This window comes from Thamnophis sirtalis, unplaced genomic scaffold (genome assembly GCF_051295495.1).
Source record: "Thamnophis sirtalis isolate CommonGarterSnake01/CBP01778 unplaced genomic scaffold, rThaSir2_p1.2 scaffold_14, whole genome shotgun sequence".
NCBI classification, from domain to species: Eukaryota; Metazoa; Chordata; class Lepidosauria; order Squamata; family Natricidae; genus Thamnophis; species Thamnophis sirtalis.
Window position 1 is genome coordinate 21063600 of NW_028261394.1, and position 24873 is coordinate 21088472.

At 45.1% G+C, this 24873-nt stretch overlaps 1 protein-coding gene and 1 pseudogene across 5 annotated transcripts in view; both read left to right on the forward strand.

Annotated features, from left to right (window-relative positions):
* ARHGAP17 (Rho GTPase activating protein 17) overlaps positions 1–24873 on the forward strand; it is a 96423-nt gene that overhangs the window by 45711 nt on the left and 25839 nt on the right. For all 5 annotated transcript variants that reach the window (XM_087729076.1, XM_087729080.1, XM_087729079.1 and 2 more), the window contains exons 2-9: positions 317–356; positions 16118–16222; positions 17131–17207; positions 18572–18683; positions 18847–18923; positions 19960–20071; positions 21803–21871; positions 22003–22084. In XM_087729076.1, the coding sequence (XP_087585202.1) occupies positions 317–356; positions 16118–16222; positions 17131–17207; positions 18572–18683; positions 18847–18923; positions 19960–20071; positions 21803–21871; positions 22003–22084 (674 nt within the window). The remainder of the gene's footprint in view (positions 1–316; positions 357–16117; positions 16223–17130; positions 17208–18571; positions 18684–18846; positions 18924–19959; positions 20072–21802; positions 21872–22002; positions 22085–24873) is intronic.
* On the forward strand, positions 8187–10371 carry LOC148042728 (uncharacterized; annotated as a pseudogene).

Below are 24873 nucleotides of genomic sequence, written 5' to 3' on the forward strand. Positions count from 1 at the left end.
GTGGAGTTCAGAGGCTTCTGTGAAAATCTTCTGGTTCCCAGGGAAATGGCAAAGTCTGTACATAAACAACTTTAGTTGGAGCCATCTGGAAAGTTAATAGGAAGAAAAATATTGCCCTCACTCTCTTGATTAAGTGACACAAGATAAAGATTTTATAACATCTGTTGCTTAGGGATCACTATTGTGATAGAAGCACAATGCTTTCATAATCAACAGGATTGCCATTTCGAGATAGAATCCATCATTGGTCTGTCCGCTTTTCTTATCCTTAATGTGTGTACAAAAATGCTCAATGACATTTTTTCTTCTTTTGCAGAGCTGAGAAAACTGAAGTCCTCAGTGATGACCTGCTACAGGTAATTGATTGATGGTTGTGTTTAAATTCCTGTAATAAGGCTGCCTTTGGAGATTTTGATTGCTGCTTTTCAAAATGTTGAGTGAGAAAAGCAAGTATGTCATATAAAGACAGAAGAGGCTTTTTCACATTCCACACCAGCAGAAACAGGGTTCAAAAAAGTTACCTTAGTCTAAAGCTGGTGAGAAAGTGAGAAATAACTGGTTTGAATCTGATTGGCTTACTGCAGAGTGAAATATTTTGGTGTTATTGGAGCATGAATGTGTGTCTCTACCCATTTGGGAAAAATGCATTTGCAGGTGTATGTTGCAATGAGCAATTTGGAATTTTGTTCTTCAGTTTGTTTGTTTTTTCAAAAAATGTAATTGTGTGTTCCCCAGAAGAGGGTTGTATCATAAATATTTTTCTTCCTTTCTTTTTATCCTCTTATTTTACCACTTCTGTTAAGTTGCAACAGGATAATAAACTGGTATTTACTTTAAGATGTTCACATCTGTAGACTCATTACAATATTCCTTTTGGTGGATAAACAAATATATATAGATATAAAGAGTGGGGGGAGGAGATGAGTAAGTAATAGTGAACCAAAGAAATTACTGGTGGTCCTTGTTTAACAATCACTTGCTCAAACTTACAGCACTGAATGAGTATTTATAGCTATGGCAACTTCTCTGCAGTCACAATGTTCTCCAATCTTTGCTGGCTTCCAACAAAGTCAAAGGGGAAGCCAGCAGGAGGTCGCAGATTCTTCTACTTTTGTTTTTAGTTCACACTCATTTATTCTTTATCTATTCATCTTCTGCCCCATAGACTTCTTAAGTGTCCCATTGTATCCAACTAGAAGGATTTTCTTGACATATCATAACTGAATAGAAGCACATCTTTATAGGCAGCTATTTTTGCTTATTTTAACACCCTTTATTTCACAGAATAAAGTACCTTTCTGCTGGCACTTGCACACCTTCAGAATTCTTCATTTATTTTCCCACCATAATAAACCTTCTGCTAAGATATAGAACAATCGCCTAATTAACAACCTGTGCATACTGAAAATCCAAGCACACAGACCAGATTCTAAATTTCACAAGCAACCACCCCATGGCACACAAACAAGTCCCTTTTCAAAAGAGCCAGAACACAGCACTGGGCCATTAAGAAAAGCAGAAAAGAAACACATTTTCAATGTTTTTCTCCACAAAGACTATCCAAAAGATTTCATAATACGATCCTTGTCATCCAAACTCCAACAAAATACACAGCCAATCACAACACAAAAACAAGTCCTGCCATACATCAAAGGGACATCCAAAATGGCTGCCAGAATACTGCAGGCCCTAGGAACAACGATAGCTCACAAGCCCACATTTACACTCAGGAAAAAGCTACCTACAGTCAAAGAGAAAATACAGAAGAAAGACAACAGCAACGTAGTAAACAAAATTGATTGCAACAATTGTAACCAGTTCTATGTGGGATAAATAGGAAGGCCATTGAAAATGAACATCAACTAGCAGTTAAACAGCACGACCAAAAATCCTTGATCTCAAACCCCATGGATAATAAACAACACCAGTTCGATTGGGAACCAAAATCATTGGCCATGTCAGCACCCACCACACATGTTAATTTATGGAAGGCTGGTATTCTACCAAAGCAGCAATTAACAAACATATTAATCTAGATCCAGAGTAAGAATACGTAAGAAACCAAACCACGAGGACAACCAATCAACAAGAGAACCAATCAGAATTTAAATGTAGCTCCAAATAAACAACCAAACACACGGCCAACTGATCACATTGGCACACAAGACATTTATAAGCTAAGGAGAATAGGACGAGAGAATCCTGCTGATGCTGTTACCTAGTCCGATAACGAAATGTTCAGAAGCTAAATTGAAAGAAGCTTGGAGAGCACACCACGGCCAAAATCTAAAACCTGAGCTTACAAGTGTTTTCTATTATTTCAAAATCACCTAATTGTTCTAGTTTATCACTGTTATTGTATGAGTTGTTCATTTTTCCTGTCTAATGTTTGCATATGTTAATTCTCAGTTCCTTACTCCTTAGTCTATCTAATATTCTCTGCAAATCATTTAGATCCTCAACCATAGCATGGGATCAGATGTATACAAAAGTACACACATATTTGCATCCCCAACCAATGTGTTTCTAGTGTCACCATATACATGTATTAAACATGTATTTATGTAGAATTTATTATAAATCTGTAAATAAATAGCCAAGAGAACATCAGAGCTCCTTGCCTTATTCCTTGCTCAGTCCTGACATTCCGTTGATTCCCACACGCATTTTCTTTCCATCACATTCCATTCTTGCTCCATTCAGCAAAGAACTTTCAACTATATATTTGTTTGAAATATTACATAACTCAAGCACATTCACTTTATTATATGCTGTCTCCAAGTCAGGAAAGGTCCAGTGAATTTTCTTTCACATACTAGAATTTTTCTCGGCAATTCACTGAAGAGCAAAAATCCATAATATTCTTTCCAAATGTTGCTCATAAAGGCACAACATTCTTACGCCTTTCCTGTTTCAATCACCTCCCATAACCTTATGATTAGATACATCAGTCTGAGATATTATTCCACAACTGACCTCGCAGCCATGCAGATTTGAATAGAATATAAATATGAGCTGAGATTCAGAAAATACGGAAACCTTTATCAAGTCCAAGCTTCCATGCGGTCCCTTTCTCACACACCAAAATCTCCAAGGTGCATCTAAGGTTCTGCTCAGAACCTTCAGCTAAATCGAGTTGAACTTTGGATGGGCAGAGGTTTCTTTATAGTCCTGCCAGTTGTGGCTGCACGTAGAGGGTGATTTTCTCCCATGTTGCTGCAGATTCTGGATATCATCTTTGCTGGCACTCAGGTTTTTCACTCTTTCTTCCAAAAGACAATTGAGGCAGCAACTCCTTCTGGAAAACCTGTTAAGTACTTAACGGTCTGGTGCCCATAGCCAAAAATGTGAATAAGCATGCATTTACATTTTTCATATTATCCAAATAAAATCAGCACTAGAAGCTGTTCCTGCAGCTGTACCAAATATATGCCTCAGCCTCTAATTCTCCAGAATCATCGTCCTACACTGTCAATTCTCTCCTGTTTATTCTGTGCATTTATAACTTACTAAATTCCACCTTACAAATTTGGGGATGTTCACTTTCTTTATAAGCATGAAGTGAAAGCGTTCAGCTCTTTTCTTTGAGTAATGTTACATTTCAGTTTTCCTTCATGTATTTAAGTTAGGTTATGTTCTACCCAAATCAGAGGAGCAGGGAAAAGATAACAGATTTGTCAATTTAAATTCCTATTTAAATTTCTGCATTTTTTTTCTCAAGTCTTCCCTGCATTTTCCTATTTTGTTGCCTTGGTAATCCTAAGAAATATTTGGAGGCGTGGAGATGGAGGGAAGCCAGGAATTCTTCTCTCCAACTATTGGCAAAGGCTTTTTGCAGGCATGGCTTTGTTGGTTCTGTGACACCCAGGCGGAATTGCTTATTCATCCCCTTGCTGGGCAGAAACTTCCAACTTTTGTCTTAGCCTCAACTTCAGGCGCTGTGCCTTTTGCCAAATGTTTCTGTTCTCTGGCATATTCTCCCAGGCGTGTTCTTCGTTTCCAAAGTCCTTTCCAAGAGAAGTAAGTAAGTCATGTGTTTCCGTAAATACAGTTAAATGGCTTATTACTCTCAAACGTAATCTCTGCAAACAGCTCTGACTAAGAGGCCTTGGGAGCTGCAAGGGACCCCTTCCCTCAGGATGACTGGGCTCCCCTTCTTCTTCTTTGACTGTTCCTGACAGCAACTACTGTTTGTGTATTTTGGTTCATAATATGGAAAGAATTATTATCATCTTCCTTAGCATTAGTCCCGCAGATGCGGGATGTGCTTTTTGGATTGACAGTGACCATAATTAGAATTTATTGATTTGGGCTGACAAACACCATCTTTGCTTCGGCCTTCCACTCGGGCGCTTGCCACCTAATAATAATATGGAGGGAGTCCCATAGGAAAATAGGTTAAAATAAAAGCATTTGTTCAGCAATAATTTTAAATTATAATTGGAAGCCAAAGTAACAGACTTAAGTGATTCTTAACCATGTAGGTTTTTTTTTTACTTGTGGAGTTCCTCGTGCTCTCTGAGCTGGGTCGCTTGCTGACAGACATTTCATTACCTGGCTAAGTATCATCCGTGCTAATCAGTGTTGTGCCCTGTGAAGAGGGACGGTTGTGTACAAGAATGAGCTGCGTTCACTTTAAGTTTCTTTGCCAGTGGTGCCCCCTGGGGTTCAACTGAGCTGTGGAAGAAGCTGGGCAGTGGGATTCGGTTCTCGCTCCACCTTTCTTGGGGGGGGGGGGGAATGACTGTGAGCCATTTGCTCCCCAGTTGCAGCATCTGGCTCTGTGGGGGAGGGGGATGATGACCCAAAGCTCCAGTTTGGGAGGAGTCTTGCAAAATGGGGCCCAGCCCCACCTCACAACACACATTAAGTTTCCTCTTCTGCCTGAGCTGCTTCGCTTCACTGGGCCGTAGCTAGATGACCCAAAATAGCAATTTCCCTGGGGGAGCAGAGGCCCTGAGAGTTGGCCGTCTCCTCCCTCTGCTTCTCAGACAGGACCTGCTGGCAGGTGGCAGGGCTGGGTCTTCGCATCTCAGCATTGTCAAGCAAGGGCATCCTTTAGCTCAGGGGTGGGCAACTATAGCCATGGCCTGGGTCTCCCAGAATCCCTGAGTCTTTAAAGTTGCCAGGTTTGGAGACCTCTGTTCTAAGGCAATTTTTTTTAAAAAGACAGCACTTAAAAGTCTTAAGGGGATTCCTATATTTGCAGCTGGACCATTGTTGTTCAGGTTTGTTCAAATGAAAATGTTCCAGAAGGCTTCCATTTAACCTTCCCCACTCATAAAAACGTAGCAGGAAAATAAAATGCAATTTATATGTGGAGATTCCCAGCCTGACTTGGTGAACGTACTTTAACTTCTCTGACCTTTGGACAGAAGCTCTTTAAGATAACGTATGTTGCTTTTCAATTGTGTCTTGCCAACAACCTCTCTTTTACAGGACAGGTTCTTCTACACAAATATTTTATTGTGTGATTCCACATTCATACGGTTTTTGGTAGACTCCCATGATAAAAGCCAGGTTCATGCATCATGGGAAGCCATCATATCATTGGCTGCCATTGAGTTTAAAGTCACATGCTGCAGGAATCCTGCTGTGGCTAACTGTGAAGTATGAAAGCAGTTCAGTAATTCACTAAATTAATACAACATGTGAAGCCAGCCTGACTTTTATTTAGAATCCTTTCCTCTATTAGAGCTTCCATGCCCACCCCTCCCACCCCCAAGGAAAACTAGGCTGCCAGGAGCCCTCCACCTGGAAGCATGCAGTTCCTTAATTAAGAGTTGTATATAGTTTCACCCTTCACCTGGCAGTCCTCAAAGCGCAGGTTCCCATGTATATTTTATTTCCCCTTTTTATCTGTGACTTTACAATATTGATACTGCTGTCAGCAGTGTCACAGCTGCCAATCCTTTAGCTGATGTTGGCCTTCAAATCCATCAAATACTTCCCATGAACCTCGGTGTTGTGTATCAACGTATTCTATATGTGGATCCAAGGACTGTGACATTTTGTAATTGAGATTTTGTGATTTTGTTAATGCACAGATGTTCTAAGTGCTGTCTAAGAATGGCAGCCAGAGTGCTAATAACCATCATGGATTATGCCATAATCTTTCAGTTTTGAATACTTTGTGATCTTCAGTTCTTGTATTCTGCTATTCTCTGGTTTTGCCATATCAGTTGTCCACTTTCTTCTTTTCAATCACACTTAAATCTAGTGTGTTATGTACCATACACAATTCACAGGTTGTATTGCTATTCACCTTCCCCTCTAACTTCAGTAGAAATTGACCATGTAATGCTTTTCTTACAGGTGTTTTGGGATTGTACCCAAGAGCCAAAGTACTTTAGCTTCTCTATTTTCCAGTCAAGTTTTTATTATTTCAATATTCATGTTTTGTTTCCTGCACATTCAGTAAGTTCCAATATTTAATATGCATCATCAATGCTTGTTCTTGACTCTTTTACATAAACAGCATGTGTTTCATTCTTTGACTCTTTGACTTGAAGTAAACCTCTGACTCAATTTTGCAGGGCAGATGTTAATCTATCAATATCACTACAGGGATGTACTGCATCATGAATAGTCTTTAGCTTTCTGTTTTTTTAGCCCAAACTATCCATTCTCCATAGTGAGGGGAGGAGTATCCAGGATGGTTTGACCTTATCCTCTCGTTGATTGGACTGAGTCAGATAAGCTCTTGGGATACGCTCCTGGTCCACCAGGCACCGCCCAGTTATCGACTCAGTCCCTCAACTGGATGGTTTGCCATCCTGGATCTCCGATAAATTTGAAGAAATTAAAAAAAGCGAAAAAAATTCAATTGTCTCCCTACTGCAGCAGCCGCACGTGAGCTGAAAGCTTCCTGAGCTGCAAAGGGATTGTCAAAAGCTGCTCCCCCGGAGGGGCAGCACGTTGCCCAGGCCTCTGAGTGAGACAAGCATCACTCAGAAAGGAAATCTGCCAGGCAAGCAGGAGACAAAGGGCGCAAGCCTTCCAAAGGCAAGTCCTGCCACATAGGCATCAGCGGCGCTGCAGCGCTCCACCACTCCCCACAGGGTTGAGTGGCGAGCTGTGGCTTCCTCAAGCGCCGCGGGGCGCAAATTGGATCACCAGCAAGCGAGGGCGGCGGCAGATCCCTGCCCAGAAGGTGAGCCTTGCCGTGGGAACTCTGCCGTGCACCGGAGCGCTCTGCTGCTCCCTGCTGAGTTGAGCAGCAAACCGCGGCTTCCCAAGTGCCGCAGAGCGCCCATGCCTTTGTCCATGTGGCCCACCTCATTGGAGGGGCCCCACGGGCAGAGCCAAGGCTCTAGCGGTGCCAGAAAGCGGAAAAACTGGCAGCAGAGGTGCGCGGCAGCTCCTTGGAACACAAGCCGCAAGAACGGGAGTTTTAAAAGAGGCGCCATTTGTCTCCTGGCATGGGCGCCATCTTGAAGCCAGGAGGAGCCACCTGTTCAAGATGGCGGTGCCCAATGGCAATGGGGAGACCGGCAGGACTCAAGTACCTGCAGCAACAGCCAGCAGCCCCACCAGAGGGGCAGAGGAGCAACCAAGGTTAGTGACCACCCCAGAGGCGGGCCCAGAAGGGGTGGGAACAAAGGCCAGAGATAAAAAGAAGCACCTTTTCTCCCAGGGCAGAGCTAGAGGCAGAGGGTGGTCACAAGCCTTCCAAGCCATCTAAGTATGAAAGGCGAAGGCACAGGAAGCTGGAGCAGCTCTACAAAAAGGCAAGTGTCCTTAAGCCCATTCCAGGCCTGGGACAGAAGGGGAAAGCCCCTGGAATCCCTGCAACAGGCAGGGCTACAGGGGAGGCACCCACATTGCAGGCAAGGATCCCTATTGACACATCAGGTCTTTCGGGTCTTCCTCGGGGTGGCAATCCCCCCCCCATATATGGCTTCCTTGGGATCAGCCCTGCCCATGGGGCTGCCACCTCTGGTTTTCCCCACACACACAGGTGGGCATGGGTCCCAGTTAGCAGCCCCCTACAGGGGTCCCCAATTTTCAAGACCTAATGATGCGGGCCTTCCAGCATTGCATGACAGCGGCATTTCAGCAGCTACAAATGCAACCTCAGGTGGCATCCTCTCCTAGGATACTAGAGGGGTTGGAAACCCAGGGGGAAGCCTCATCACAAGAGGACAGATTGTGAGAAGGGGGAAGTTAGGGAGGATAAATTATCCGAAGACAAAGGCATGTCCCCTTCTAAGCCGGCCTTCACCAGGTTGTTCCAGCCTTCATTGTATAAGTCACTCCTGTTCAAGGCAAAAGCAGCCCTCAAACTCGGAAACAGAGCAGCAGAAGCACCACCTCATCAACCAGGGGTTTTCTGCAGAAACCATCTTTGATGAGCAGGCCATTGAGACCGACACGGTGCCAACTCCCAAGGCCTTTCTTGAGTCGGTCAAGCGCCAATGGGCTGCCCCCACAGCGGGGCCCACACCCACATCCACAGACAAGACCTTCTTCAATGTGGACCAGAACATGGCCGGGGTGCTGTCTCAACCCTCCATTGATGCACCAGTATTGGCACTACATACCCCCCACTACTCTGCCAGGGGAACCAGAGGAGGCCCTGAAGTTGGAGGACAGAAAGGCGGACCTCACCCTCCAAAGGGGGCATCAAGCAGCCGCCTGGGCGATGAAGGCAGCAACCACCGCCTCCTTCAACAGGTCTTCCCTATTCTGCCTGCAGGAACTGCAGCAACATATCCCCATTACCGAGGTCAGAGTGCACCAAGACATCAACAAACTGGTGGCGGCCATCCAATTTTCGGCAGATACCACCTTGTCCGCAGCCAGGTTTGCCGCCAGAGAGATTGCTTCAACCATTGCATCTCGTAGGTTGTTGTGGCTGAGACAGTGGCAGGTTGATGTTCGACACAAGTGGCGCCTGGCATCTGTTCCTTTCACAGGAGATGCCCTTTTTGGGGCAGCTGTAGACCCCTACCTGGTCGAGAACAAGGACAAGAGGAAGGTGCTTCCCACAGCCCCAAAGAAGGGACAGTTCAGGACGGTGCCTTACCCCAGACGGTCCTACTCCCGGGGACAAGACTTTGGATCCTCCTTCCAGGGTCAGGATCCCTTCAGGGGCTCAGATGCGGGGTACTCAGGTGCCAGGCAGTACCAGGGGGGTTCTTCCGCCAGGCCGAGATACTCAGATAGACAGCAGAGAGGCAGGCAGCAGAAGCGGCCCTTTTGAGGCCGGGGGCGCTCCTTCCACAAAAACTAATTCTAAACCCAATTCACCTCCCATTGGGGGGTGCTTGGCATACTTCGCTGATCGCTGGGACCGCTCCTCATCTGACAAGTGGGTACAGAACACCATCAGGCATGGCCTGTCACTGGAGTTCCTTGCCGGAACTTGTTTCAAATAACCCGGCACGGAGGTCACTGATGCAGGAGGCCATACAGCACCTGCTAGATATCTGAGCCATCCAGCCAGTGTCTCTAGACCAGCAAGGTCAGGGGCATTCATCTTTACTTTTCATAATCCCTAAGGCATCAGGGGGCTGGAGGACAATTCTCGACCTGAAACGTCTGAACCGCTACATCCGTTATAGGAGGTTCAAAATGCATTCCATCTTGGAGGTGATCAGGCAGGAGGACTTCCTCACTTTCATAGACCTCACAGAGGCCTACCTACACATTCCAATCATTAGGGACCACCAGAGGTATCTCAGGTTCCGCTACCTAGGGCATCACTTCCAGTACCGGGCCCTGCCCTTCGGTCTGTCTTCCGTCCCACAAGTTTTCACCAAAGTAATGGCTGCCCTGGCAGCGTGCCTGAGACAGGTTCCGGTCAGGATTCAATGTTATTTAGATGACCTGCTGATACAGTCATCCTCCTTTGAGGGAGTTCTAAGGGATCCAGACATCACTTTGATGATCCTGAGGGACCATGGGTTCTCCGTGAACCTGGCTAAAAGCCACCTTCACCCATCCACTAGTCTAATTCACCTAGGAGCTCTGATAGATTCAGAGGAAGGCAAGGTCTTTCTGTCACCAGAAAGACAGCTCTCCTTAAGACGGCTAGCCACCCAGGTAACCACGGGAGGTAAGGTGTCAGTAGCCACTTTGTTCAAACTGTTAGGTACCATGGTTTCCACCATCTGCATTGTCCCTTGGGCTCGCCTCCACACCAGAGACCTACAATGGTTCCTTTTGCCTTTCCAACAAAGGAGCAGGAGCTGTTCCCAGACCAAGGTCTTTCTCCCAGCAGAAGTCTCCCGCTCACTGATCTGGTGGACGTCCCCGGCAGTAACCAATGGCAAAGTCTTCAGAACGCCAGACCAGGTGACGGTAACCATGGATGCCAGCCTGTTCGGGTGGGGCACCCACCTGCAGGATCAGATAGCGCAGGGATAGTGGAACCAGGCAGAACTGACTCACAGCATCAACTGGTTGGAACTCAGAGCGGTCCGCCCGGCCCTAGTACAGTTCCACTGCTCTGTCAAGGACAGGCACATTCTAGTCCTCACAGACAACATCGCAACCAAGGCCCACTTAAACAGGTGGGGGCAGGACAAAATCAAGGGCCCTTATGCAGGAGGCCAAAAGGTTGGGCCAGTGGGCCGAAAGGACTGTTCTCTCCTTAAAGGCGGAACATATAGCGGGGGTGGACAACATCAGAGCCGATTGGCACACCCGGGCAGAAGTGGACAACTAGGAGCGGAGGTTGCATCGGCCATCTTCAGAGAGGTGACGGACACTTCAGTCACCCGGAGGTCGACCTATTTGCCACCCCCCCGCAACACCCAACTCCCGAGGTTCTACTCCAGGTACCAAACAGAGGGGGCAGACACTTTCTGATGCCCGTGGCCCCGGGGATTTGTCTATGCATATCCACCCTTGCCCCTGATTCCCAGGGTCATTCAAAAAATTCTTCGGGAAGGAGCAGAGGTGGTGCTGATTGCCCCCTACTGGCCCAGGTTTGCCGACCTCCAATCGCTCTCGGTGGATAGAGCTTGGATGATTCCCCAGGAAAGAATCTCCCTCAGGCAGGGGTCACTAGAACACCCGGAACCCCAGTGGCTCCAGTTGACCGCTTGGCGGTTGAGCGGAGCATCCTGAGGGAGGAAAAATTCTCCCCCAGGGTAGTAGAAACTATCCAGGCCGCCCAAAGACCCTCCATGGAGCACATTTACGGCGTGACCTGGCACGCCTTTTCCACATAGTGTAACTCCCGGGGACAGGACCCAGTGAGAGCCACTGTTCCCTTAGTGCTGGAGTTTCTCCAGGCAGGCCTGGACAGGGGGTTAGCTCCCAACACAATTAGGAGACAAGTCTCGGCCATCTCATCTGTGCTTCTGTGCGGCAGAGCCCAGGCACTCACTCACCAACATTTGGTCAGGCAGTTCCTGAAGGGGGCGTCCAATCTCAAACCACCCACGGTACATAGGTACCCTTCCTGAGACTTGCACAAGGTGTTGGACGCTCTGACGGAGGCCCCGTTTGAGCCATTGCGAACAGTGTCACTAAAGTTTCTAACCCTTAAGGTGGTGTGTTTGGTGGCCATCACACCCGCCAGATGGATATCAGAGCTGCAGGCTCTGTCCGCCAGGGAGGATCTCTGCATTTTTCACCAGGACAGAGTGGTGTTGCAGTTGGACCCCTCCTTCATATCTAAGGTGCATTCATGCTTTCACAGGTCGCAGGAGCTGATTTTGCCCAATTTTTGTCCAGACCCTTCTCGCCCACTAGAGGGGAAGTGGCACACCTTAGACGTAAGGAGGACTCTGAGGATTTACCTCAGAAGAACCCGGCCGAATAGAAAGTCCGAGGCCCTGTTTGTCTCATAACAACTGGGGTCTCTGGGCAAGAAAGTGACTTCCACCATCATAAGCAGGTGGCTGAGGACCTGCATTGCTACGGCCTACCAGTCTCAGGGCATGCAGTCGCCGAGCCCCATCACAGCACACTCCATACGAAGTGTGGCCACCACTCCGGCCTGGGCAACGCAGGCCTCATTCAGAGAGATCTGTAGGGCAGCCACGTGGTCTTCCCCCTCACCCTTTGTGAGGAACTACAAATTGGATACCTTTGTCTCGGCGGACGCTTCGTTTGGTCGCAGGGTATTACAGGCGGTTCATAGGGCGGGGGACACACCCCACCAGGCGTAGTTTGGCCATGGGTCCTCAGCATGTTACCCTCCCTAGGGACATGTTAGCTTTGGTACGTCCCATCCTGGATACTCCTCCCCTCACTATGGAGAAAGGGTGTTGGTACTTACCTGATACGCCTCTTCTCATAGTGGGGGAGGAGTATCCAGACCCTACCTGTTATGATAATGTAACATGTGTTACGATGGATGTTGTACTAATATGTTCAAGTTATAAGTCAATAAAAAGTTTGAAACCTTAACAAAGGTCTGGGCTCTTTGGCACAACGGGTCGCATAGAGTTCTTCGCCGATAACTGGGCGGTGACTGGTGGACCAGGGACGTATCCCAAGAGCTTATCTGACTCAGTCCAATCAACAAGAGGATAAGGTCAACCCATCCTGGATACTCCTCCCCCACTATGAGTAGAGGCATATCAGGTAAGTACCAACGCCCTTTTCAGCTTGTGTCCAGTTAATAATTCCAACGATGTATCATATTACGGGTATGGTTCAGGTATGGCTAACTTTAATGGTGCTTCCACCATTCAGTTTTATTTTACTTTGGATGTATTCTTTACTAATCACATTTGTAACTTGTCTGTACTTGATGTTATCCAACGGTAAAATGCCCAGATACTTGTAGACATTCAGCATTTCAATCCATTAATGTTTGTGACTTTACTCCAATTTATTGCTATTGTGGCATATTTCTTAGACCAAATTCCATTGCTACACCTGTGCTAAAAATATTGCAGTATTATTATATTCTATATTATAATATGTATTATTGCATTGCTATAGTTTGGCACGCAGTCAGCCAATGTTTAGACTGGATTCAGGATCTTTATCTACCTGTCAAGGCCTTTCCAAGGCCTTGGAACAGGCAGGTGTTGTCTGATGGTGTATTGTCACAGGATGTATGTGTTCTTAGTGAAGTTATAAGCTGCCTTTTGTCAGTTCCAATCATTTTTAAGTGGCGCTTCAGATGTTTTGGGATTGCACCCAAAACCAGAACATTTTCGCTTCTCCATTTTCTATTACTTTGTCTCTTTGATGGTCCTGCTGGCTCTTGTTGACAAGGAAATGGCATTTCTTTTCTTTTTTTGAAAAAAACCTTCCAGAAAGAAGCTTTTTATTAAAGACAAGTTCCTCTTTTAAAAAAAATCATCCATCCAAACTAGGAAAGCCAATTCTCTTTTACAGCAAAAATCATAACCACCATGATTGTGAAGAGTATCAGAAAAAAATAAAGCTAAAATGTCATTTGTTGCCATTGGTATGGTCTGGATTATCAGTTAGAAGTGACTGTTTCCCTTCTCCCTTCCCTTCCCTTTCCTCCTCTTCCCTTTCTGTTCCTTCCTTTTTCTTTTTTCTTTTTTTAAACTTTTCATTTTGTTTATACACATCTTTGCAACACATTACTCTTCTTTTACATATCTGTTATGATTCTTTTATCTGTACATAATAAGTCTTGTATAATAACTATAACTTTATATATATGTGCTTTTATATTATTTCATACATCTTTTTTCTTCATGCTATGTATAACATTCTATATATTCTATGTATAACAACCTTTATTACATTTGAGTCATTTTGTATCCATTTCCTATTATTTATTTGCTAGAGTCTATTTTGTATTTCTATCTTTTAACTATTTTCCGGTTTTGTAGTTATTTTTTAATTTGTTGATCTTTCTTCCTTTCTTTTTTGCTTTCCTACTTTTTCCCCTCTTTCTTCTAGCCAATTATACCATAAATACCATACAGAGTAATATTCAGATTCTTCTTTCTCTTTTAATTCTTTTGTGAGCCTATCCATCTCTGCACCTTCCAATATTTTTTTTATTACATTTTCTTCTGTTAGTGTGTAATTATTTTTCCAGTTTTGTACAAATATAATTCTCACTGCCATGATTATATGTAGAATTAAGTATCTAATATTTTTTTCATAACTTCCTTTTATAATTCCTAACAGAAATAACTGATTTTAGTTCAATTTGGTGTGTGGTAATCTCCTCCAGCCAATCTTTTATTTTTTTCCAATATTTTTTCGCAGATGTGCATGTCCACCACAATATGGTAGTATGTTCCGTGTTGTTGGTTGCATTTCCAACAGATAGGTGATCACTCCAGGAACATTTTCGCAATTCTCACTGGTGGGAGATGCCATCTGTAGAACATCTTGTACATGTTCTGTCTACATGCTGTTGCCATCGTTAATTTGTAATTTATTTCCCAAAATGTTTCCCAATTCGCCAATTCTATAGTATACCCAAAATTTGTCACCCATGTTATCATCGTTTCTTTCACAGTTTCTTCTTCCATTTTAAATTTAATAAATAACGATATATATAATTTTTAATCAATTTTTCTTTGGTTCCCTGTAGAATTTTATCCAGTTCTTGTGGCTCCTTATAAAATCCATCCCTTTCTCTGTCCTTTTTACACCTTGCCTGTATTTGTAAATAGGGCCACCAGCCTATGACTATTCCCTCGTCTTTCAATTCTTGTCTTGTTTTTAGTCTTTCTTGGTTGTCTAATATGTCTTCATAATGGCATTTCTTGCAGATCTCCCAATGCCCCACTCTGTTGTCATGCTCTTGTTTGTAGTCAGTCTGTGTGATCTTCTTGTAATAGCTAACTAAGTAGACCACCAATTCTTCCAATTCTTTATAGAAGCAGCATTTGCTGCCTGTTGCTGTCTTCTCAGTTCTGGTTTTGTATGTATTTGTTGATAAGGTTTAGCCTTGTGCAGCTGGCATTAGCCCCTCTGTCTCTTCCTTCAGTTTTCCTGCTCTTTCCTGCCCATTGCCAGTTCTTGCTTTTGCCTGCTTTTTTATGCCCTGGCCATGTAATACTTTACCTTGCTGTGTCTCTTTCCTTCTCATTTTCTCTTTCTTTTGGGCCAGGTTGGTCTCTCCAGTACTCAGTATAAGCCTTCATGGCATAGTAGCTTCACTGCATCTTCTTCACTGCCCTTCAAAGATGTCTTCCTCCTCCTCCTCCTCCTCCTCCTCCTCCTCCTCCTCCTCCTCCTCCTCCTCCTCCTCCTCCTCCTCCTCCTCCTCCTCCTCTTCTTCTTCTTCTTCTTCTTCTTCTTCTTCTTCTTCTTCTTCTTCTTCTTCTATTCACAAAGTATGAAGTCATAGCTGCCAGTTCTCCAGCTGCTGTTGGTCTTCATATGCATCAATTTCCCTCCAATAACCTAGGATGTCATAACATGTCAATATAGTATATTATTATTGTAGTGTACATATAGTCCTCAACAACACTTCATTTAGTGGCCGTTCAAAGTTACAACAGCACTGAAAAAAGTGACTGTTGCAGCATCCCCATGGTCACATGATTAAAATTCTGCCATTTGGCAATTGACTCATATTTATGACGGTTGCAGTGTCCGGGGTGTATGTGTGTGTCATGCGATCCCCTTTTGTGACTGTCTGACAAAGAAAGTCAATGGGGAAGCGAGATTCACTTGACTTAACAACCCCAGTGATTCACTGAACAACTCTGGCAAGAAAGGTCGTAAAATGGGGCAAAATTCACTTAACAACTGTCTTGCTTAACAACAGAAATTTTGGGCTCAATTGTGGCCGTAAGTCAACAACCGCCAGTATTGGCTTTGTATATTATTACAGCCTGGCCTTTCAACATACTTTATTCAATGCATGGTGGCGAACCTACTTAATCCTCCTGCCCCTATTTTTCTCCTAACAACGACTCTGTGACAGTGAGTGACCCAAAGTCACCCAGCTGGCTTTCATGCCTGAGGAAGGCCTGGAACTCACTTCCTCCTAATTTCACCAAAGTGGCTCTCACCAAATACTTTAAAGTTCTAAATAAAAATGTGAGCATGTGATTGTGTATGGAACGCAGCTCAACGTGCACGCATGGTACATAGGACTGAGAAAGGAGTATTATGTAGCTGCATAGCTTAGGTATCCTCGACTGACAATTGTTCATTTAACAACATGCCTTGCTTTATCCTGTCTTGTTTCCTCTCCGGCCAGATCGAGCGGCGTCTTGACAACGTGAGATCCGTTTGCCACAATTCCTGTAAGCGGCTGGTGTTGTGTTTGCAAGGACAGTATGGAACTGAGGCTGAAAAGAGACACGTGAGTAGCCCTTCCCTGTAGATTTCCCCTCTCAAGCTCCTTCCTGTGCGTCTGTGTTTCCTTTCTTCCTGCAGGTTAGCAATAGTACTTAGACTTATATACCTCTTCACAGTCCTTTTACAGCCCTCTCTAAGCACTTTACAGAGTCAGCCTCTTGCCTCCAACAATCTGGCTCCTCATTTTGCCCACCCTGGAAGGAGGGAAGGCTGAGTCAGCCTTGAGCCGGTGAGATTTGAACTGCCAAACTGCGGCTAGAAGTCAGCTGAAGTAGCCTGCAGTACTTTACTCTAAGTATTGTGCCACCTTGGCTCAATGGACAGGATGGCGAGACTGTCCTTAGTGTTGTTTTTGTTTGTTTGTTTGTTTGTTTACTTCTTTGTATTGCTCTAACATGCAAGAAAGAAGAAGAAGCAGCCACCCCAAAATACGAAGCCAAAAATAACAAATAGAGAAAGAAATCCCGCAAAGAGAGCCTCCGCCATTTCCCAGGTGCTTTGCATGGGCTCCCAGCTTCATGCGAGGTGACCCCCACAAGCACTCACCCAGCCCAGCCTCTCCTGTGCACAGCGGCTTCCTTCTTACCAGAGAGCAGCTCTGGCCCCTTGTTTCTGACTCACAGGGCAGCTTTGAGAGCCCAGCAGGAAGGCCTGCTTCCATTGGCAGGGCAACCCAGGGCTTCGCCAGGAGAGACGCGCAGAGCGTCTCCTTTACAAGCCCCATGTTGATCTTCCTTTCTCAGGCTGACATTTCCCAACGTCTCTGTGCAGCCATCAGAGCTGAGCTTTCGTTCCTCCCCCGATTTCTTCCTCAGGTTCTGCAGGTGGGCAGGCAGGTGCCATGTTTCCTCCTGACTGTTAGAGGTTTGGAAGAGTTACCTTGCTAGGAGCTGCCTTTCTTTTCCTTTGCAGAAGAAGCTTCCCCTCACGACGTTTGCTCAGAACATGCAGGAAGGCGCCCAGCAGCTCAGCGAGGAAACGCTTCTGGGGTAAGAGCTGAAGCTCCTTTCTGGATCTGCCCGTCACCCTTGGCCTCTTCGCACATGGAGACGGTGCCGCCTCTGAGGGCCAGGCTCCCTTTCTCCTTTCAGCCCTGTACGCTCACTAAACACAGTTGCTGAAGAATCCATCTTCCAGTCATGGATTCTTAGAGAAAGAAGCTGTTTCCGTGTAGCAAAACGGCAAGTGGCTCGAAGCATTGCATGCCCCAAAGACAAGGTACCTACACACACACACACACACACGCGCACATGCAGAATGCCTCAAGGCCGACTTTCACTTTAAGAGGTCCTCTGAGGCCCTTTAGATGCCCCAGCAGCAAAGACTGTGGATGAAAAGGAGAAATTGGACTGGTACTTATTCACTCACATTGTGGGCCTGCTGTTAATAAACGCCATTCTCTTCATTTGGGATTGAAGTTGCTGGCTATTTTCACAGTTTTCCTCCGTTTCTTATTGGAGGTTGCTGTTATATTTATTGTTTTAATGTCTTCAATTGTAATTCAATTGTAATTGTGTCGTGGAGGTTCAGCCCAGCCAGAAAAACAGCTCAGCAGTTGTAAGTGAACAACCCTGGATGCCTAAGAGGTCTTTCTCTTGGCTAAAGGGCAGCCTGATTTCCTCTTGTCCCTGAACAGGGAGTCCTCATCTTAAAACCACATTTAAGCCCAGATTTTATGTTGCTAAGCAAGACAGTTGTTAATTGAGTTTTGCCCCATTTTACAACATTTCTTGCCAGTTAAGTAAATCACTGCAGTTATTAAGTTGGTAAGACCTTTGTTAAGTGAATCTGGCTTTCCCATTGACTTTGCTTGTCAGAAGGTCACAAAAGGTGATCACATGACCCTGGGTCACTGCAACCATCATAAATATGAGCCAGTTCTAAGCATTTTAATTCTGATCGTGTGGCCAAGGGGAGGCTACAATGGTTATAAGCGTAAAAATGGTCATGTCACTTTTTTCAGTGCCTTTGCGACTTCAGTCACTCAGTGAAGTGTTGGAAGTCGAGAACTACCTGTATATGCAGCAGACCATATTTTTCCACCCTTTGAAACCCAGAGGGGCAGAAACCTCTTGTACCTCTACATCCATTCCCGTGTGATGATTCCAGCTGGGGGAAGAGAGCTTGCTTAGCACAGTCTGGATGGTTCCTTTCACCCTCCCTTAGACTCTCCTTTTCCCACAGGCACCTGTGAGAATAAAGGTTCTCCCATCCATTCACACCGTCCGGAGCTTCTTGAGAAATGGCTGGAGAATTGTAACAAGTTCATGTGCTTTATTTTGCTGGGGGAATGGCTCCTTCCACTCCTTTGGGCAAACCGAATGAAGCCAAAGACGGTTTCTTTTGTTTGTAGGAAAATGCTGGAGGCTTGTGGAGAAGCAGAGAATAAACTTGCAATGGAACTCTCTCACCACGAGATGCAGGTTGAAAGGGATGTTTTGGAACCACTGAATCAACTCAGCGAGGTAAGTGGCTCCAGCTGTGACCATCGGTCCTGTCCCAGGGGCACCCCCTTTCTTACCAGGAAGAGTAATAAAAGCAGCAACATGGAGGAGGGGGGTTGTTTGATAAATATAATGGTTGTATAGTTAGTGTCAAATGTCGGTTTCCTGTTGTGTCTTCTTACAGATGGAAATCCCCAATATTCAGAAACAGAGGAAGCAGCTTGCTAAGCTAGTCCTAGACTGGGATTCTGCAAGAGCTCGGTATAGTACAACTCTCCTCTTCCTTTTTATGCTCAGGAGGTCTCAGTCCCCCTTCCTTGCAAGCCCATCTGCTCCAGAGTTGACCTGAGGAGTCCTTGGTGCTCTCTGAGCTTGGCTGGTTTTATTGCAGATGTTTCATTACCAGGGTGGATTTGATTTAAATCAACTTGATTTATCCAACCTGTTCATTACCCAAACTAGGTAACATCATCAGGGCACCAAATTTGGGTAATGAAACATCTGCAGAGAGAAAACAACCAAGCCCAGAGAACGCCATTTTAACCGTGAGCTACAAATATTCTCATTTATCGGTACATTTATCAGGCCACATCCAGCCTTCCGGATTTTGTCATCCACTCAGTACCTTGGGAAGGGAGAGAGTCTGCCAGGTCTCCTCACTTAGCTCAGCTGCCCTGGAGATTATCAGCTCCCATCCAAAGTCGATGTACCCGTAGGCATGCTTGCTCAATGAGTAAAAGAAGGTGTGCCAGTGAGATGGATTGTTGTTCACTAGAACAGCATTCACTCTCCCATAACATGGTAATCTGTCACAGAAGACAGCTTTCTGCTCAAATAGCCAAGTGGGCACCCAACTGAATTCCAGTTCCCACAAGACCTCACCCGTCAGCCACACCGTCTCTCTGCCAGAATGCAATAGAATGGATCCTCTACTTTCAGTAAAGTTGTCGTGCTTTGAATAGGACCCGTGTACATCAGGAATAGTGTGCCTTTCTAGGTCCCATCTCTATCTGGCATGCAGTTGGCGTGACATGTTTACTTAGTTGGAGTTACAGACCAGACATCTTCCCCATACGTTCTGTCTCGAGGATATATTCAGCTATGGACTCTATTTCTTCACTTCCTGCTTGCCTCTCATAAGTACTTTCATTTGAAGATCTTGTTCTGCAAAAGATGCTTCTGCATGATTCACTATGGAAGAACAGGACTTGCACATGGTGGTTAGGAAGACCATTGATCCTTCATAAGTGTTTTCTCCCCTGGAATTCTTTCTGGATAGCTGCTTTCTCTTATGCAGGTGGAACCAGGCCCACAAAACCTCAGCTACTAACTTCCAAGGGCTCCCATCTAAAATAGATTCCCTCAAGGAGGAGATGGATGAAGCTGGAAATAAAGTAGAGCAATGCAAGGTACGTTCTTAAGTGAATTCTTGCTCCAATCTCTGATGGAGAATTGATGGATGCTTGGAGAAATTTTATATTTCCCTGCCTAGTAACATGGTCATAGTTGTCCCAAAAGTGCTTTTTTCCAAAAAGCAGCTGGACTATCTTGAATTTTTTTTCTTTTGAAAACGTTTCAAAGGAACTGAAACTTCAAAGGAACTGAAACGTAGAAATGAAGAAGCTTCTTGGAAACATTTTCAAAGGAAAAAACCCCAAGAAAGTCCAGTTGCCTTTGGGGAAAAGCACTTTTGGGACTCCCGAGTAAAAACACCCAGGACAGAAGATCATGTCCTTGGTTTGGAAATGTCACCAACAGGATTTTGCATCTGGAGCTTATTTATGGATGTCTTTTATGCCTCTCTCAGCAGCCTAACAGGTGAATTTCATTCAGGACAGAGGAAGCAGTTCCTAGCCTTAATAATACCAACCCTGGCTTCCTAGGAAACTTACTTCAAACAGATGATAACTCTTCTTGGTCTCCTGAGAACGGTGTTCCTCAATCTCGGCAATTTAAGAACTTCAGTTCCTAAAAGTCCACACACATCTTAAAGAATTAATACATTATTTATTCTAAGAATAACAGATCTTAAAGAATTCTGGGAGTTGAAGTCCACGCATCTTAAAGTTGCTGAAGTTGAGAAACCCTGCTCTAGAACTAGTAGGAAGCAGCTTTTCAATAAAGCTGGGTTTTTACCACCCAGAGCCCCCCCTTGAGGGGAGATGGGCAGTCTAGAAAGAATGAAATATAAATAAACAAAAATACCTCAATTCACCCTTTTGCTTGCTTAGGTTTTCTGTCCAAAGTTATATTTGAATTACTGGAATTGGGTGCTCAATTCTTCTCTTAACTTCCATACGAGTCAAGGTCTCAACCATCATTTTATAGAAATGCTTGGGAGGGTCTGAAACAGGCAGTTTGTGCAAGGAAGCCCACCAACATCCCTGTTTTATATTACAGAAATATTGAAAATTCAAAGGGGTTCACCAACATTAATAAGCATCACTGCATGCTTACTTTTATCCAATTTTGAATAAAGTATAGTGTGTAGCTTTGTTTATACTTTTTGCACAGATTATTTGGATCATGTAAAATGGTGGAAAGTTTGAATCAATTTTCCTATATTAATTATATTGGAGGCAATGGGCTGTGATTATGCACATTTTAAAATAGGCACATGAGGCAATGATGCAGGAGACAGAATTCACTTGTTCTGAAAGGGACGTTTAGGTAGGGCCATTGTTTCGTGGACCTTATGCTCATCCTTTTGCAGGATGTGGTCATTTTCATGAAGATGGATTCAATGGAATTGTGGTTTGACTCTCTTCATGTCCTAACCTCATTATCCTGGAGGGCTGGTTCAGGGTCTGTCTGCCTGCTTAATTTACTCTGCCAGATTCCTGTGCCTATCCCAGAGGGCTGCTGGGTGAGGCAGTGATAGGATGTGTCAAATTTTTCAACTTTCAATTTCCAAACACTTAAATTATGTTAAAGTAACCAAAATACCTTTAGAATCCCCAAGGCATGTCACCTCTTGAGTCTAAAGATATTTTGGTTATCTTAATATAATTTAGATGTGCTTGGTAAGTAACTACATAAATATCATAACTTTTTAACCTTCTGTTTGTTTCCTCTGAGGCAGTGTCTTATGTTACTAACTTGCCTCTTCTTTTTTCTACACCCCTTCCCAAAATCTCCAGGACCAACTTGCTGCAGATATGTATAATTTCATTTCCAAAGAAGGTGACTATGCAAGACACTTTGTCTCGGTAAGTAACTGCTCCCCGGGTAGCCTACTTTGTTCTGGGATATACATTTTACCTGCTTAATCCTTCTGTCTGTGTGCTGTTCTGTTCATTCGGTGCTAACTTTTGTTTTAAAATATGGGTTTTGTTCTCAGTTATTAGAAGCCCAAGCAGATTACCATAGAAAAGCATTAGCAGTCTTAGAAAAGGTGCTCCCTGAAATCCAGGCCCATCAAGGTAAAGTAACTCCATGCTCTGCCTCCTGCTTTGCCTGTGCCATCTCTGCACTCTTCTTCCTCCTCCTCCTCCTCCTCCTCCTCCCAGTTTACTTCATCCCCTTTCCGCATGCTGTCCTTCTTGAATGAAAACACAGGAGTTTTCTTAATGGTGCTTAATCTTCCAAAATTATCCCTTCCCTTTTGCAGTTGCATCCCTGAAAACCTCCCAGTTCTCTCTTAATCCACTAACAAATTCCTAGGAACTTGTCTGAAGCTCCTCCAGAGCATTACCATTCCTTGGACAGGTGAGGCATGACAGCCCATTCCTTGGCCAGTTGTGGAGCCATTGTCTCTCTTCCGGTATCTGGTGCTTTTCCTCAGTCACCTTATTGGGGGATATGTGAAGTTCTTGGGGAAGTCTGCTCTGATCAGCATCTCTTCCCAGAGATGTTGGATCGCAGCCTCCTGCTTGCAAAACCTTTTGTGCGGAGCCCTGCCCTTAAAGATGGCACATGACTGCACATGCAAAAGAGCCTTCTTCAAAACATGGCTGCTGGGAGGGAGGCGCCATTGAGACCTCCCAAAGTCCAACCTCCAGAACAATTTAGCAGATCCTGCAAGGAAGAGGAGGAGGGGCTGTTTTGCTTTGAAAAGGCCTTTCCATGATAGAGGAATCCCAGGGGTATCCCAATAAACAGCTGGTTAGTTAAGCTGCGTTGTCCTAAGAAGGCTGAATCATTTTGCTGTCTGCTTTGTTTGTTTGTTTTTTAAATTTATACGCCACCCATCTCACTCAGAAGCAATTTTGTCATCATGTAAAAATATGTTAAAGCAGCTAACAATAAAAATGGCAACAAAAATCAAGTAACATATATAGTATTAAAGTATTAAGTATTTAATAAATTTATAGGCCGCCCAATCCCGAAGGACTCGGGGCAGTTTACAGAAATACCTTTTTTTAAAAAAATAAAGAATTAAAAATAGAAGAAAAAAACAGATTAAAAAAACAGATTAAAACAGATTAAAAGATCACCTCATGCACTCAATCTAGGCGGGGCTGGACCTCATTCATGAGGTCAACAGCCCCAGGCCTGCCGGAATAGCCAGGTTTTGGTAGCCTTTCGGAAGGCCGTGAGAGTGGGAAGGATCCGGATCTCTGGGGGTAGATCATTCCATAGGGTCAGAGCGGCTACAGAGAAGGCCCTCCCCTGGGGAGCCGCCAGGCAGCATTGTCTGGTCAACGGCACCCGGAGAAGGCGCACCCTGTGTGATCTTATCAGCCGTTGGGAGGTATGCGGCAGAAGACGGTCTCGCAGATATCTGGGTCCTAGGCCATGTAGGGCTTTAAAGGTAATAACCAGCACCTTGAAACACTTTCGGAGACCGATAGGAAGCCAGTGCAGCACGTGGAGGATAGGTGTAACATGGGTGTATATTGGTACACCCAATATCGCTCGCGCGGCTGCATTCTGGACTAATTGTAGTGTCCGAACGCTTTTCAGGAGCACCCCATGTAGCGCACGTTACAGTAGTCAAGTCTTGAGGTGACGAGGGCGTGAGTGACCGTTTGAATGTCAGCTGCGGGTCCAGGAGGACACCCAAGTTGCGGACCCTCTCTGAGGGGTGTAAAGTTTCACCCCCCAGGCTTAGAGATGGAATATCTGGATTGTCCTTGGGGGGCAACATCCACAGCCACTCTGTCTTGTCAGGATTGAGTGCAAGTTTGTTCACTCCCATCCAGACCCTGACAGCTTCCAGGCACTGGCACATCACTTCCACCGCTACACTGAGTTGGCACGGGGCGGAGAGATACAACTGAGGATCATCCGTGTATTGATGGTATTTAATCTTGTGCCAGCGAATGATCTCACCCAGTGGCTTCATGTAGATATTGAATAGGAGGGGGGACAAGACCGAGCCCTGCGGCACCCCATATTTAAGGGGCCTAGGGGTCGACCTTTGTCCTCCAACCAACACCGACTGCAACCTGCCGGAGAGGTAAGAGGAGAACCACCGTAAAACCGTGCCTCCCACTCCCACCTCTTCCAGCCGTCGCAGAAGGATACCATGGTCGATGGTATCGAAGGCCGCTGAGAGGTCAAGGAGCACCAGGATAGAGGAATGTCCTCTATCCCTGGCCCACCAGAGATCATCGGCCAGCACGACCAAGGTGGTTTCGGTGCAGTATTCAGGCCTGAAACCAGACTGAAAGGAGTCTAGATAATCTGCTTCATCCAAGGTCCGTCGGAGTTGAAGGGCCACCACCTTCTCAACAACCTTCCCCAAAAAAGGGAGGTTGGAGACTGGACGATAGTTTTTAAGGATAGCTGGGTCCATTTAGTTTCTCAAGGTAAATTAGTCCTGAAACGACATGTGTTCTGCTAATATTCTAAACCTTAAAAAACAAAACATTCCTTTAGAAGCCACAGGTGAAGGCCGTAGGTTTCATAAATTCATTATGTGAAGCAGCGTAATGAGGGAGGGAAGTTACCCTAGATAGTGGCAGGTCCTGACTTCCAGGGATGGACTTTGTGATCCTTTTGACACTGCCAAGCAACAACTCTCACCCTCTGACCTTACAGTTGAGGCTGCTGGCCTTTGTAGTTCAGCAACATTAGAAGAGCACCATTTTTTGGGCCTTGCGGGGCACCAAGGCTGAAGGTTGTGATACAAACAGAAAGCACTATTTCAGGGCCTAGTTTCTCTCAAGTCATCCAATCTGTTCCATCCCAGCCTATCGGAGAGGTTTAATTCAGTGCTGCACAGAGCCAGAGGGCCTCTCTGACACTTTCCAACTCTGCTTCGGAG